The sequence below is a fragment of the Harpia harpyja genome, unplaced genomic scaffold (genome assembly GCF_026419915.1).
Source record: "Harpia harpyja isolate bHarHar1 unplaced genomic scaffold, bHarHar1 primary haplotype scaffold_427, whole genome shotgun sequence".
Taxonomy (NCBI): domain Eukaryota; kingdom Metazoa; phylum Chordata; class Aves; order Accipitriformes; family Accipitridae; genus Harpia; species Harpia harpyja.
The window spans coordinates 26,746-40,442 of record NW_026293357.1 but is presented as its reverse complement, the minus strand read 5'-3'; the positions used below and the strand labels follow the sequence as shown (position 1 = coordinate 40,442).

Genomic DNA, 13,697 nt, shown 5'->3' with positions numbered 1-13,697 from the left:
ATATCCCCCCCCCAGATCACACCCCCCGCCCGCCCCCAAAAAACATCCACTCACCCCGCCAGCCCCCCGAAGATCTCCTTGACGTAAGCGTAGTCCCCGCCGGAGCGCGGGATGGTGACCCCCAGTTCGGCGTAGCAGAGGGCCCCCACCGCCGTCACCGCCCCCGTCGCCCCCCACACCAGGAGGGCCAGCCCCACGCAGCCCGAATTCTCCAGCACCCCTTTGGGGGAGACGAAGATCCCCGAGCCGATGATGTTACCTGCCGCGTGAGGTCACGCTGATGTCACCCGCCATCGCCTCCGGGCGAGGGTTGTCCATAAGGTTGGGGGGGGGGGCGCGCGCGAATTTGGGGGGGACACCCCCCACTTCAACTCACCCACGATGATGCCGCAGGCGCTGAGCAGCCCGATCTCCTTCTTCAAGGCCACGCGCGCCTCCTCCTCCTCCTCCTCCATCTTCTTTTCCGGGGGGGTCCCCTTTCTCCGGGGGGGAACCCCGCTGCCGGGCGGCTTCCGTCATGGCGGCCGGGCCGGGTGTTTGTTGGTTTGTTGTTTTTTTTTTTTTTTTTTTTTTTTTTTTTTGGGGGTGGGTGTTTATTCGCTCCCCTCTTCCGGACGGCGGCGGCGCAGGGGGGCGGTTCTCCTCACCGGCGCCGCTTCCCCATGGAGGAGACGGGGTGAGGGCGGGGGGGAAAGGGAGGCCGGTGTCTCCTTGGAGTTTCGGGGTGCTGTTAAGGGGGGGAAAAAATTTGGGGTGGGGGGGGGGGTTAGAGGAGGGTGACGGGCATGGAGACAGGGAGAGACCCCCCCCCAAAAAAAAAATTAATACCTGGCGGAGGAGCGGAGCGTGTCTTCCCCCCCTCTCCTTGCCGGCGACCTTCGGTCTCCCCTCTCCGGCCGAGACGCTGATAACGGGGAGCGGACTTTCGCCCACAGGTGAAGGAGGAGGAGGAAGGAGGAGGAAGGAGGAAGGAGGGGGCTCGGTCACGTGGGGAGCCCTGTCCTGCCTGCAGCCCCTGGGGACCCCCGAATTCCCCGGGCTGTCCTCAGCCCCCCCCCCAATTACCTCCTGATTCACCCCGAGACCCCTCACGGCCCCTCGCGCCCCCCCATATCTCCTCACGTTGCCCCTCCATCACCCCTCAAGCCCCCCCAATATCACTCACGTTCCTCTTTAAGCCCCCCCAACATCCCTCCAGCCCCCCAATATCCCTCATATTCCCCCCTGCAGCCCCCCATCCCCCTTCGTACTCCCCCTCAAGCCCCCAACACCCCTCAAGTCCCCCATTCCCCCTCAAGCCCCCCAACACCTCTCATACTCCCCCTGCAGCCCCTCCATCACCCCCGCATTCCCCCTCAAGCCCCCCCATATCCCCCCACATTCCCCCTCCATCACCCCTCAAGCCCCCCCATATCCCCCCACATTCCCCCTCCAACACCCCACAACCCCCCCAATTTCTCCTCGTATTCCCCCTCCAGTCCCCCCAATACCCCTCAAGCCCCCCATATCTCCTCACATCCCTCCTCCAAGCCCCATTCCCCCTCACATTCCCCCTCCACCACCCCTCAAGCCCCCCCACATCCCCTCATTTTCCCTCTCCAGCCCCCCATTCTCCCTCATATTCCCCCTCCAGCCCCCCACCCACCCAAATTCCCCCCATTTTCCCTCATAATCCCCCCATTTCTCCTCATAATCCCCCCGTTTTCCCTCACAATCCCCCCGTTCCCCCCTCACTCACCGCCCTTCCCGCCATTTCTCCTCAGCCGCCCGCGCGACGCCTTTTCCCGCCCTTTTCCCGCCCCCCCCGCGCACGCGCAGCCGCCCCCCCGCCCCCTCCCCGCGCACGCGCGCCGCCTTCCCGCCTTTTCCCCCACCGCCCCCTTAATGTAATACCTCATTAATCACCCCCAAACCAATTAATAGCTCACTAATTAACCTTCCCCCCCCCCCCGCACACTCCCACTCTTATTAACGGTTTATTAATTAACCCGACCAGATCGTTATTAGCCTGAAAGAAAACGGACTTCAACCCTTTTATTTGGGGGGGGGGGGCGTCTCTCATTAAACCCCCTCGCTAATTAACCCTCCTTACCGTCTAATTACCCCCCCTTACGCTCTAATTAACCCCCTCACGCACTAATTAACCCCCTCACATGCTCATTAACCCCCCCCCACACTCTAAGACCCCCACACGTTAAGCCCCCCCCCTTTAATTAGCAATAAGGACCCCCCACCCCCATCGCGCGCTGGCAGTGGGGTTAATTAGCTAATTAACGCCGTCATTAAGGTGATTAAAGGGCCGGCAGCGCTCCGGTGCCGTTACTGAAGGGGGTCCGGGGGGGTCCTTCAGCAGCGGGGGGGGGGGGGTGTTCCCCTTGTGAAAGCGGGGGGCGAGGGGCCGCCCGACGCCTTTTCGAGCCCCGAAACGGGTTAAAAACGGGGAAACGGGGGGATCCGTGAGGTAAAGCGTGCTCGAAAATGGGGGAAAAAAGAGGAAAAACGGGTTTTTTTGCTGAACGGGGGGGGGGGGGGGGGGTGAAACGCCGGCGTCGCCTTTAAGAGCGCGGCCCGCCGCCCTGCCCTCCCATTGGCCGCCGCCTCGCTCACTCCGCCCCTCCCGGCCTCGCCATTGGCCGCCGCCTCGGCTTTTTCCCCGCCCATCCCCTCGGCGGCTCGCCGGGGCGCATGCGCGGGGCGGCTCAGGCCGGGGCGGGCGGGCGGCCATGGCGGCGCTGCGGGGCGGCGGCGGTGCGGGGCAGCGCGGGGCTGAGGCGGCGGCGGCGGCCGGAGGAGGCGGACCGGAGCCGGATCGGAACCGGCGGGGTCGGGAAACGGGGCAACCTTACGGGAACGGGTTAGGAACGGCGGCCGGGCAAGAGGAGACGGCGGCGGCGGGGTTAGGAGAGGCGGGGAGCCGCGGGAGGGGCGGGGGAGGCGGGGAGGAGAGGAGGAGGAGGAGGAGGAGGGGGGGGGGCAGCGACAGCGGCAGCGCTGGGGGGGGAGGAGGAGAGGAGGAGGAGGAGGAGGAAGCCAGGGGGGAACCGGAGCCGGGGGATCCGCCGGTGTTGCCGCCGCCGCCGCCGCTGCCGCTCCGCATCCGCCGCACGAAGCCTCCGAGGAGTTGGAGGAAGAGGCGGGGTTGGGGGACGGAGACCCGGGGGATTCCGCCATCGAGGACCCGGTGAGGAGAAAAAGGGAGAAAAAAAAAAACCAAAAAGAAAATGGGGGGGGGGGCTTGGTCTTGGCGGGAAAGAGGAGGAGGGGGAGGGAAGGAAGGCCGCGGGTCACGTGGTGGGGGGCCTGGGTCACGTGGGGGAACGGTTTAGGGGGGGTCTGGGGGCACGTAGGGGTTGGGTTTTGGGCGTCTGGGGTCACGTGGAGGGGGCCTTGGTCACGTGGGGCTGGGGGGTTGGGGTCGTGGGGGGGTCTGGGGTCACGTGGGGTTTGGGTTTGGGGGGCTGGGGTCACGTGGAGGGGTCCTTGGTTATGTGGGGCTTGGGTCTGGGGTCATGGGGGGGTGTAGGGTCATGTGGGGGGGATCTAGAGTCATGTGGGGCTTGGGGCTGGGGGTGATGGGGGGTCTGGGGTCACGTGGGGCTTGGGGCTGGGGGTCTAGGGTCACATGGAGGGGTCTTTGGTTGTGTGGGACTTGGGTCTGGGGTCTTGGGGGGGGTGTCTAGGGTCACGGGGGTCTGGGGTCACGTGGGGGCTTGGGTCTGGGGGTGATGGGGGGTCTGGGGTCACGTGGGGCTTGGGTCTGGGGGGTGATGGGGGGTCTGGGGTCACATGGGGCTTGGGTTTGGGGGTCTGGGGGTGATGGGGGGGCTCTGGCATCACATGGAGGGGTCCCTTGGTCGCTTGGGGGTCTGGGGTCACATGGGGCTTGGGTCTGGGGGTGTAGGGTCACATGGAGGGGTCCTTGGTTGTGTGGGGCTTGGGGCTGGGGTCTTGGGGGGGTGTCTAGGGTCACGGGGGTCTGGGGTCACGTGGGGCTTGGGTCTGGGGGTGATGGGGGGTCTGGGGTCACGTGGGGCTTGGGTTTGGGGGTCTGGGGGTGATGGGGGGGTCTGGGGTCACATGGAGCGGTCCTTGGTTGCATGGGGCTTGGGTCTGGGGTCATGGGGGGGGTGTAGGGTCATGTGGGGTTTGGGCCTGGGGGTTTAGGGTCATGTAGGGGGGGTCTAGAGTCATGTGGGGCTTGGGGGTGATGGGGGGGTCTGGGGTCACGTGGGGCTTGGGTCTGGGGGTCCGGGGTCACATGGAGGGGTCCTTGGTTGTGTGGGACTTGGGGCTGGGGTCTTGGGGGGGGGTCTGGGGTCACGTGGGCCGGGGGTCTGGGGTCACGTGGGGCTTGGTTTGGAGGTCTGGGGGTGATGAGGGGGGTCTGGGGTCACATGGAGGGATCCTTGGTCACATGGGGCTTGGGCTTGGGGGTCTGGGGTCACGTGGGGGTGTCCTTGGTCGTGGGGGGGGGTCTAGGGTTACGTGGGGCTTGGGTTTGGGGGTCTGGGGGTGATGAGGGGGGTCTGGGGGTCACATGGAGGGGTCCTTGGTCATTTGGGACCTGGGCCTGGGGGTCTGGGTCGTGTGGGACTTGGGGGGGGGTCTGGGGTCATGGGGGGGGTCTAGGGTCATGTGAGGCTTGGGCTGGGGGTGATGGGGGGGTCCACGGTCATGTGGGGTTTGGGGGTGATGGGGGGGGTCTGGGGTCACAGGAAGGGGTCCCTGGTCATGTGGGGCTTGGGCCTGGGGGTCCGGGGGTCACGTGGGGATTAGGCTTGAGGGGAGTCTGGGGTCACGGGGGGGGTCTAGGTTCGTGTGGGGCTTGGGTTTGGGGGGCTGGGGGTGATGGGGGGGTCTGGGGTCCCATGGGGGCAGTCTGGGGTCACGCGGGACTTGATTTCGGGGGCTGGGGTCATTTGGGGTGAGGGGTTTGGTGGGAAAGGGGGGGGGGTCCAGGGTCACGTGGTGCGGTGGGCTCGTGGGGTGGGGGATCTTTTGGGGTGGGGGGAATATGGGGGAGCTGGGGGTCACGTGGGGGGGACAGAGTCTCCTGGGGGGTTTGGGGTCGGGGGGGATGGGGTCTGGGGTCCCCCCCACGCCTTGACCTCTGACCTTTGCCCCCCCCCAGGAGCTGGAGGCCATCAAGGCCCGGGTGCGGGAGATGGAGGAAGAGGCGGAAAAACTGAAAGAGCTCCAGAACGAAGTGGAGAAGCAAATGAACATGAGCCCCCCGCCGGGCAACGGTGAGGCCCCCGCAGGGTGGGGGGGCACCCCCGGATGTCGAGGCGTTCCCCCCCTGACCCCCCCCCCTCTCCGTTTTTAATTCCGTTTTGCGCAGCCGGCCCGGTCATCATGTCTCTGGAAGAAAAAATGGAGGCGGACGCCCGCTCCATATACGTGGGCAATGTGAGTGGGGGACACGCTGGGGGGGGGGGACACGACACACACGCCCCTAGGCGTGCAGGCTCCGCCCCCACGGCCCCCCCCAAACCTCTTTCTGTTCCCCCCCACCCCCAGGTGGACTACGGAGCCACGGCAGAGGAGCTGGAGGCCCACTTCCACGGCTGCGGCTCCGTCAACCGCGTCACCATCCTCTGCGACAAGTACAGCGGCCACCCCAAGGGGTGAGTGGGGTGACGCTCCGCGTAACGGGGGGGACGGGGACGGTGACACCCCCGTGATACACCCCCCCCCGTGCCCCCCCCCCGTTTGCCCCCAGGTTCGCCTACATCGAGTTTTCCGACAAGGAATCCGTGCGGACGTCGATGGCGCTTGACGAGTCCCTCTTCCGCGGGCGGCAAATTAAGGTGAGGCCGCGGGGCGGTCGTCGCTGGGGCGGGGTACGCTGCGGCCACACCCCTCTCCTCCGTCTCATTCCCCCCGTTTTTTCGCTTCGTTAAGGTGATTCCCAAACGAACCAACCGACCCGGTATCAGCACGACGGACCGGGGTTTTCCTCGGACCCGTTACCGGGGCCCGCGGCGGCGGTTACAGTGCCACCCGCGCCCGCTTCTACAGCGGCTACAGCCGGCCTCGCGGGCGGGGCCTACAGGTGGGCGGGGCCTCCGGGGCGGGGGTGGGCGGGGCTGCGAGGTGGGCTGAAGGGTGTTGGGGTCTTCCAGGAGGTGGGTGGGGTCCTCCACGGTGGGTTGGGGGGTGTTGGGGGTCCTCCAGGAGATGGTTGAGGTGCTCAGAGGTGGGCTGAGCGGTGTTGGGGTCTTCCAAGGTGGGTTGGGGGGTGTTGGGGTCCTCCAGGAGGTGGGTGGGGGCCTCTGGGACGTGGTTGGGGTTCTCTAGGAGGTTGTTGGGGTCTTCCAAGATGGGTTGGAGAGCGTTGGGGTCCTTCAGGAGGTGGTTGGGGTCCTCCAGGAGCGGATTGGTGTTGCCCAAGGTGGGCTGAGGGGTGTTGGGGTCTCCCAGAAGGTTGTTGGGGTTCTGCAAGGTGAGCTGAGAGTGGTTGGGGTTCTCCAGGAGATGGTTGGGGTTCTCCAGGAGATGGTTGGGGTTCTCTAGGAGATGGTTGGGGTTCTCCAGGAGATGGTTGGGGTCTTCCAAGACGGGCTGAGAGAAGTTGGGGTCCTCCAGAAGGGTGTTGGGGTTCTCCAGGAGGGGATTGGAGTTGTCCAAGGTGGGCTGAGGGGGCTTGGGGTCCTCCATGAGATTGTTGGGGTCTTCCAAGGCGGGCTGAGAGAAGTTGGGGTCTTCCAGAAGGGTGTTGGGGTTCACCAGAAGAGGAATTGGAGTTGTCCAACATGGACTGAGGAGGTTTGGGGACCTCCAGGAGGTTGTTGAGGTCCTCCAAAGTGGGTTAGAGATTGTTGGCATTCTCCAGGATATGGTTGGGGTCTTCTAAGGCGGACTGAGAAAAGTTGGGGTTCTCCAGAAGAGTGTTGGGGTTCACCAGAAGGGGGGTTGGAGTTGTCCAACATGGACTGAGGAGGCTTGGGGACCTCCAGGAGGTTGTTGGAGTCCTCCAAGGCGGGCTAGAGATTGTTGAGGTTCTCTAGGAGATGGTTGGGGTCTTCCAAGGCGGGCTGAGAGAAGTTGGGGTCCTCCAGAAGGGTGTTGGGGTTCACCAGAAGGGGGGTTGGAGTTGTCCAATGTGGACTGAGGAGGCTTGGGGACCTCCAGGAGGTTGTTGGGGTTCTCCAAGGCGGGCTGAGAGGGGTTGGCGTTTTCTAGGAGTTGATTGGGGTTCTCCAGGAGATGGTTGGGGTCCTCCAAGGTGGACTGAGGGGGCTTGGGGTCCTCCACGAGATTGTTGGGGTCCTCCAAAGTGGATTAGAGATTGTTGGGGTTCTCCAGGAGATGCTTGGGGTCTTCCAAAGGGGGTTGGGGTTTTCCAAGGTGGCTTGAGGGCTGGGGGGGGCGTCGTCCAGGCGGTGGCGGGGGTCCTCCGAGGGGGACCGTGGGCTGTTGGGGACCTCGGGGACGCGGCCGGCTTCCTCCGAGGTGGCCTTGGAGGCATCTGGGGCTTCTCCAAAGGTCCCAGGACCCCTTGGCCCCCCCCAAAGCCACCCCAGCTCCTCCAAAATGCGTGTCCCCCCCCCCCCCCACTAACCCCCCCCCCTCCTTTCCGCAGGGGCCGGGCCAGAGCCACCTCATGGTACTCCCCCTATTAGCGGGGGGCTCCCCCCGAAACCGCCGCAGCCGGACGCCGCCGCCGGGGGGCGGGGGCCGGGGAAGGGGGCGGGGGGGCACGCCCCCTCCCCCGCGTGCCCCTATTTTTTTTTTCCCATCCCCCCCCCCTTTCTCTTTACCCCCTCCCCCGCTTCCCCCCCCTCCCCCCCTTTTCTTTCCCCCCTCCCCCCCCCCCCCCCAAAAAAAAAGATTTGAGTGTGTTTATCGTTGCAGGTGGCGGAGCCGGAGGGGCCGGGCAGGGCCGGACGTCGCCGGGGGGGGGCGGGAGGGGCGGGGTCTGTGTGTGGGGGGGCCCCCCCTCCTGCGCTGTGGGGGGGGGGGGGGGTGTGGAGTTTGTGGGGGATTTTTTTTTCGGGGGGGGGGGTGTAATAAAATGGCCCCGGGGGGACGAGGTGTGTCTGTGCTGTGACCCACGGCGAGGGGCGGGGGGGGAATTTGGGGGGGGGGGGGGGGGTGTTCAGTCCTCCGAGGTGGGACCGAGGTCCTCCAGGGGGGCTGGTGAGGGTCTGCGGGACAACTCGGTCCTCCAGGACAGGCAGGAGGTGACTTGGTTCTCCAGGAAGGTCTTCCAAGACAGGCAGAAGTCGCTGAAGGCAGGTTGAGGTCCTCCAGGACAGGCAGAGGATGACTTGGTGCTCCAGGACAGGCGGAAAGTGACTTGGTCCTCCAAGAAGGTCCTCCAGGACCGGCAGAGCATGACTTGGTTCTCCAAGAAGGTCCTCCAAGACAGGCAGAAGATAATTTAGTTGTCCAGGCCAGGCAGAAGTCGCTGAAGGCAGGTTGAGGTCCTCCAGGACAGGCGGAAAGTGACTTGGTCCTCCAAGAAAGTCTTCCAAGACAGGCAGAAGTCGTTGAAGCAGGTTGAGGTCCTCCAGGACAGGCAGAGGATGACTTGGCCCTCCAAGAAGGTCTTCCAAGACAGGCAGAAGGTGACTCAGTTGTTTGAAGTGGAAAGAAGGTCCTCCAAGACAGGCAGGAGGTGACTTGGTCCTCCAAGAAGGTCCTCCAAGACAGGCAGGAGATGACTTGGTTCTCCAGGCCAGGCAGAAGTTGTTGAAGGCAGGTTGATGTTGTCCAGGACAGGCGGAAAGTGACTTGGTCCTCCAAGAAAGTCTTCCAAGACAGGCAGAAGTCGTTGAAGGCAGGTTGAGATCCTCCAGGACAGGCGGAAAGTGACTTGGTCCTCCAAGAAGGTCTTCCAGGACAGGCAGAGGATGACTTGGTCCTCCAAGACAGGCAGGAGGTGACTCAGTTGTTTGAAGTGGAAAGAAGGTCTTCCAGGACAGGCAGGAGGTGACTTGGTCCTCCAAGAAGGTCCTCCAGGACAGGCAGAAGATAATTTAGTTGTCCAGGCCAGGTAGAAGTTGTTGGAGGCAGGTTGAGGTCCTCCAGGACAGGCAGGAGGTGACTTGGTCCTCCAAGAAGGTCCTCCAAGACAGGCAGAAGATGACTTGGTCCTCCAAGAAGGTCCTCCAAGACAGGCAGGAGATGACTTGGTTCTCCAGGCCAGGCAGAAGTTGTTGAAGGCAGGTTGATGTTGTCCAGGACAGGCGGAAAGTGACTTGGTCCTCCAAGAAAGTCTTCCAAGACAGGCAGAAGTCGTTGAAGGCAGGTTGAGATCCTCCAGGACAGGCGGAAAGTGACTTGGTCCTCCAAGAAGGTCTTCCAGGACAGGCAGAGGATGACTTGGTTCTCCAAGACAGGCAGGAGGTGACTCAGTTGTTTGAAGTGGAAAGAAGGTCTTCCAGGACAGGCAGGAGGTGACTTGGTCCTCCAAGAAGGTCCTCCAGGACAGGCAGAAGATAATTTAGTTGTCCAGGCCAGGTAGAAGTTGTTGGAGGCAGGTTGAGGTCCTCCAGGACAGGCAGGAGGTGACTTGGTCCTCCAAGAAGGTCCTCCAAGACAGGCAGAAGATGACTTGGTCCTCCAAGAAGGTCCTCCAAGACAGGCAGGAGATGACTTGGTTCTCCAGGCCAGGCAGAAGTTGTTGAAGGCAGGTTGATGTTGTCCAGGACAGGCGGAAAGTGACTTGGTCCTCCAAGAAAGTCTTCCAAGACAGGCAGAAGTCGTTGAAGGCAGGTTGAGGTCCTCCAGGACCGGCAGAGGATGACTTGGTCCTCCAAGAAGGTCCTCCAAGACAGGCAGAAGATGACTTGGTCCTCCAAGAAGGTCCTCCAGGACAGGCAGAAGATGATTTAGTTGTCCAGGCCAGGCAGAAGTCGCTGAAGGCAGGTTGAGGTCCTCCAGGACAGGCGGAAGGTGACTTGGTCCTCCAAGAAGGTCCTCCAAGACAGGCGGAAGGTGACTGAGTTGTCCGAAGTGGAGGGAAAGTCCTCCAGGCCCGGCAGCCCCCGCCCCGCCCCCGTGCGACCCCGCCCCCGTGCGACCCCGCCCCTGGGGAGGGTCCCAGTCGCTCCCAGTAACTGTCCCAGCCGCTCCCAGACAGTTGTCGGTGCTGCCCAGTCACCCTACTGCTGCCTCCCAGTGCCTCCCAGTCACCCTACCAGTCGCTCCCAGTGCCCCCCAGTCACCCTACCAGTAGCTCCCAGTGCCCTCCAGTGCCCCCTAGTCACCCCACCAGTCACTCCCAGTGCTCTCCAGTAGCTTGCAGTCACTCATAGTGCCTCCCAGTGCTCCCAGTCACACTCTCAGCTGCCCCCCAGTCACTCCCAGTGCTCCCCAGTGCTCCCAGTCACACTCCCAGTGTTCCCCAGTAGCTCCTAGTCACTCATAGTGCCTCCCAGTGCTTCCAGTCACGCTCCCAGTGCTCCCCAGTAGCTCCTAGTCACTCGTGGTGCCTCCCAGTCACCCTCCCAGCAGTTCCCAGTCACACTCTCAGTTGCCCCCCAGTCACTCCCAGTGCTCCCCAGTAGCTCCTAGTCACTCATGGTGCCTCCCAGTGCTGCCCAGTCACCCTCCCAGCAGCTCCCAGTCACACTCTCAGTTGCCCCCAGTCACTCCCAGTGCTCCCCAGTAGCTCCTAGTCACTCATAGTGCCTCCCAGTCACCCTACCAGGAGCCCCCCGTCACTCCCAGTGCTCCCCAGTCACTCCCAGTTGCCCCCAGCCCCCCTCCCAGTGCCTCCCAGTACCCCCCCAGCCCCTCCCGCTCCCTCCCAGTCCCTGCACAATGTCCCTTTGTCCCCAGTCCCGGCGGCGCCTGTCACAGGGCGGGGCGGGGGGGACACACACACGGGACCCACGTGACCGCCCCCCCCCAAATCAGCCCCACGGATCCCCCCGCTATGGGGCAGCAGGAGCCGGCGGGGGCCTTCGACTTGGGGGTCCTGCGCACCCCCAAGGGGCTGCTGCTGGGGGCCCAGTTGGTACGGGGGGGGGACTGGGGGGCACTGGGGGGGGCTCTGTGGGGTGCTATGGGGCACTGGGGGGGCTCTGGGGGGCTGCTGGGGGTCTCTATGGGGCGCTATAGGGCACTGGGGGGGCTCTGCGTGGGTGCTATGGGGCACTGGGGGGGCTCTATGGGGTGCTATGGGGCACGGGGGGGCACTGAGTGGGTGCTGTGGGGCACGGGGGCCTCTGTGGGGTGCTATGGGGCACTGGGGGGGTGCTATGGGGGTGCTATGGGGCACGGGGGGTCTCTATGGGGTGCTATGGGGCACGGGGGGGCTCTGGGGGTGCTATGGGGCACAGGGGGTGCTGGGGGCTCTGTGGGGCACGGGGGGCTCTATGGGGTGCTATGGGGCACTGGGGTTGCTGTGGGTGCTATGGGGCACGGGGGGGCTCTGTGTGGGTGCTATGGGTGCTGGGAGTCTCTATGGGGCTCTATGGGGTGCTATGGGGCACGGGGGGGTGCTATGGGGCACGGGGGGCTCTATGGGGTGCTATGGGGCACGGGGGGGCTCTGTGGGGGTGCTGGGGGTCTCTATGGGGCACTGGGGGTGCTATGGGGCACTGGGGGGGCTCTCTGGGGTGCTATGGGGCACGGGGGCTCTATGGGGCACGGGGGGCTCTGTGGGGTGCTATGGGGCACTGGGGGTGTCTATGGGGCTCTATGGGGTGCTATGGGGCACGGGGGGGCTCTGTGGGAGTGCTGCGGGTCTCTATGGGGCACTGGGGGTGCTATGGGGCACGGGGGGGCTCTATGGGGCACTGGGGGGCTCTGTGGGGGTGCTGGGGGTGTCTATGGGGCTCTATGGGGTGCTATGGGGCACGGGGGGGCTCTATGGGGTGCTGGGGGTGCTGGGGGTCTCTATGGGGCACTGTGGGTGCTATGGGGCACAGGGGGCTCTCTGGGGTGCTATGGGGCCCTGGGGTTGCTGTGGGTGCTGTGGGGCACGGGGGGGTCTCTGGGGGGGTGCCGTGGGCCCCCGTGAGCTGCCGTGGGGCGGCCCGCGCCCCCCCTGACCCCCCCCCGTGCCCCCCAGGTGCTGTGTGGGGCGGCAGTGGGGCTGCTGGCCCCCCCCCGCGCCCCCCACGCTGGCCCCGGCGCTGCTGCAGACCCTGGGGGGGGGCGGCCGCCCTGGGGGGGCGGCTGCTGCGGGACCCCCCCCGCCTGCCCCACGGCTACGGGCCCTGCCTGGTAGGTGGCCCCGCAGGTCCCCTTGGCGGCCATCTTGGCGCCCCACGGCGTCGCCCCATGACGTCACCCCTTGGCGGCCATCTTGGCGCCCCACGGCGTCGCCCCATGACGTCACCCCTTGGCGGCCATCTTGGCATCTCCTGGTGTCACCCCGTGGTGTCGCCCTCTTGGCGCCTCCTGGCGTCACCCCGTGACGTCATGCCTTGGCGGCCATCTTGGCACCCCATGGCGTCACCCCTTGGCGGCCATCTTGGCATCTCCGGGTGTTCCTCCATGGCTTCGTCCCCTTGGCGTCCCCACTGGCGTCCATCTTGGCACCTCCTGGTGTCACCCCATGACGCCACCCCTTGGCATCCATCTTGGCACCCCATGACATCACCCCTTGGCATCCGTCTTCGCATCTCCAGGTGTTCCTCCATGGCTTCATCCCCTTGGCGTCCATCTTGGCACCCCATGACGTCACCCCTTGGTGTCCATCTTGGCATCTCCTGGTGTTCCTCCATGGCTTCGTCCCCTTGGCGTCCCCATTGGCGTCCATCTTGGCACCTCCTGGTGTCACCCCATGGCGTCATCCCTTTGGTGTCCATCTTGGCACCCCATGACGTCACCCCTTGGTGTCCATCTTGGCATCTCCTGGTGTTCCTCCATGTTGTCACCCCATGGCGTCACCCCTTGGCGTCCATTTTGGCATCTCCTGGTGTTCCTCCATGGCTTCATCCCCTTGGTGTCCCCATTGGCGTCCATCTTGGCGCCTCCTGGTGTCACCCCATGATGTCACCCCATGGCGTCCATCTCGGCACCTCCTGGTGTTCCTCCATGGCATCGTCCCCTTGGTGTCCACCATGTCCCCTCTCATGTCCCCATGATGTGTTCCCCCCTGGTGTCCACCTTGGCGCCTCCCGCTGTCCCCCCATGATGTCACCCCATGATGTCACACCACGGGGTGTGTGTCCCCCCCAGGACCTCCTCCGGGCCATCAGCGGGACCATCATCTTCCTCGTCACGGCTCTGGTGGCCCTGGCCGCCTCCCGGGACGCCTTGGCCGCCACCACCTTCGTGAGTGTTTTGTCCCCCCCCGCCCCACCCCCAACCCATACCCCGCCCCCTGCCTCACCAGGCCCCGCCCCCCCTTTGCTCCTCCCCAGACCTTCAGCCTCATCCTCTCCTTCCTCTTCGCCTTCGACGCCTTCGTCACCTACCGCACCGAGGTGGCCCCGGCGGTGGGACGGGGTGAGTCACCCGGGTCCCATGGGTGGGGGGTGGGGGGTGGGGGTGGGGGGAGGGGCGGGCGCCGGACACCGGGGTCCCTTGGGGGTGGGGGAGGGGCAGGCGCCGGACGCCGGGGTCCCCTCGTCCGCCGTCTCGTCCGACCCCTTTCTCTTTCTCTTCCAGAGCCCGACATGGACTCAACCTAATTGGACACCCCCCCCCCCCCCAAACTGGTGTCCCATAATCCTCCAGTCCCCTGCCCCATAGCCTGGCCCCATAACCCCCCCTCCAGCCCCGCCTCCCCC

General features: G+C 65.1%; 3 protein-coding genes across 3 annotated transcripts; 2 read left to right on the top strand and 1 right to left on the bottom strand.

Moving 5' to 3' along the window:
• Window positions 1-54: 54 nt before the first annotated feature.
• Window positions 55-1,777, bottom strand: LOC128138417 (large neutral amino acids transporter small subunit 2-like; the record flags this gene model as incomplete). The annotated part of the gene is made up of 4 exons (XM_052779694.1): window positions 1,739-1,777; window positions 829-922; window positions 377-727; window positions 55-259 (listed from the first exon to the last, which is right to left on the bottom strand). Coding segments are annotated over exons 3-4 (284 nt in total), but the record flags the coding sequence as incomplete, so codon positions are not given.
• Window positions 1,778-2,979: 1,202 nt separating this feature from the next.
• Window positions 2,980-6,516, top strand: LOC128138416 (polyadenylate-binding protein 2-like). Its single transcript, XM_052779693.1, is given in 8 exon segments — window positions 2,980-3,181; window positions 5,132-5,246; window positions 5,342-5,409; window positions 5,521-5,627; window positions 5,723-5,810; window positions 5,905-5,976; window positions 5,978-6,055; window positions 6,301-6,516. Coding segments are annotated over 7 exon segments (711 nt in total). The 5' UTR covers window positions 2,980-3,181; window positions 5,132-5,164.
• Window positions 6,517-10,874: 4,358 nt separating this feature from the next.
• Window positions 10,875-13,676, top strand: LOC128138418 (CKLF-like MARVEL transmembrane domain-containing protein 5). Its single transcript, XM_052779695.1, has 4 exons — window positions 10,875-10,969; window positions 13,144-13,239; window positions 13,329-13,413; window positions 13,576-13,676. Exons 1-4 carry the CDS (start codon window positions 10,889-10,891, stop codon window positions 13,596-13,598), a joined length of 285 nt encoding a protein of 94 aa, XP_052635655.1. The 5' UTR covers window positions 10,875-10,888; the 3' UTR covers window positions 13,599-13,676.
• The last annotated feature ends 21 nt before the right edge of the window (window positions 13,677-13,697 follow it).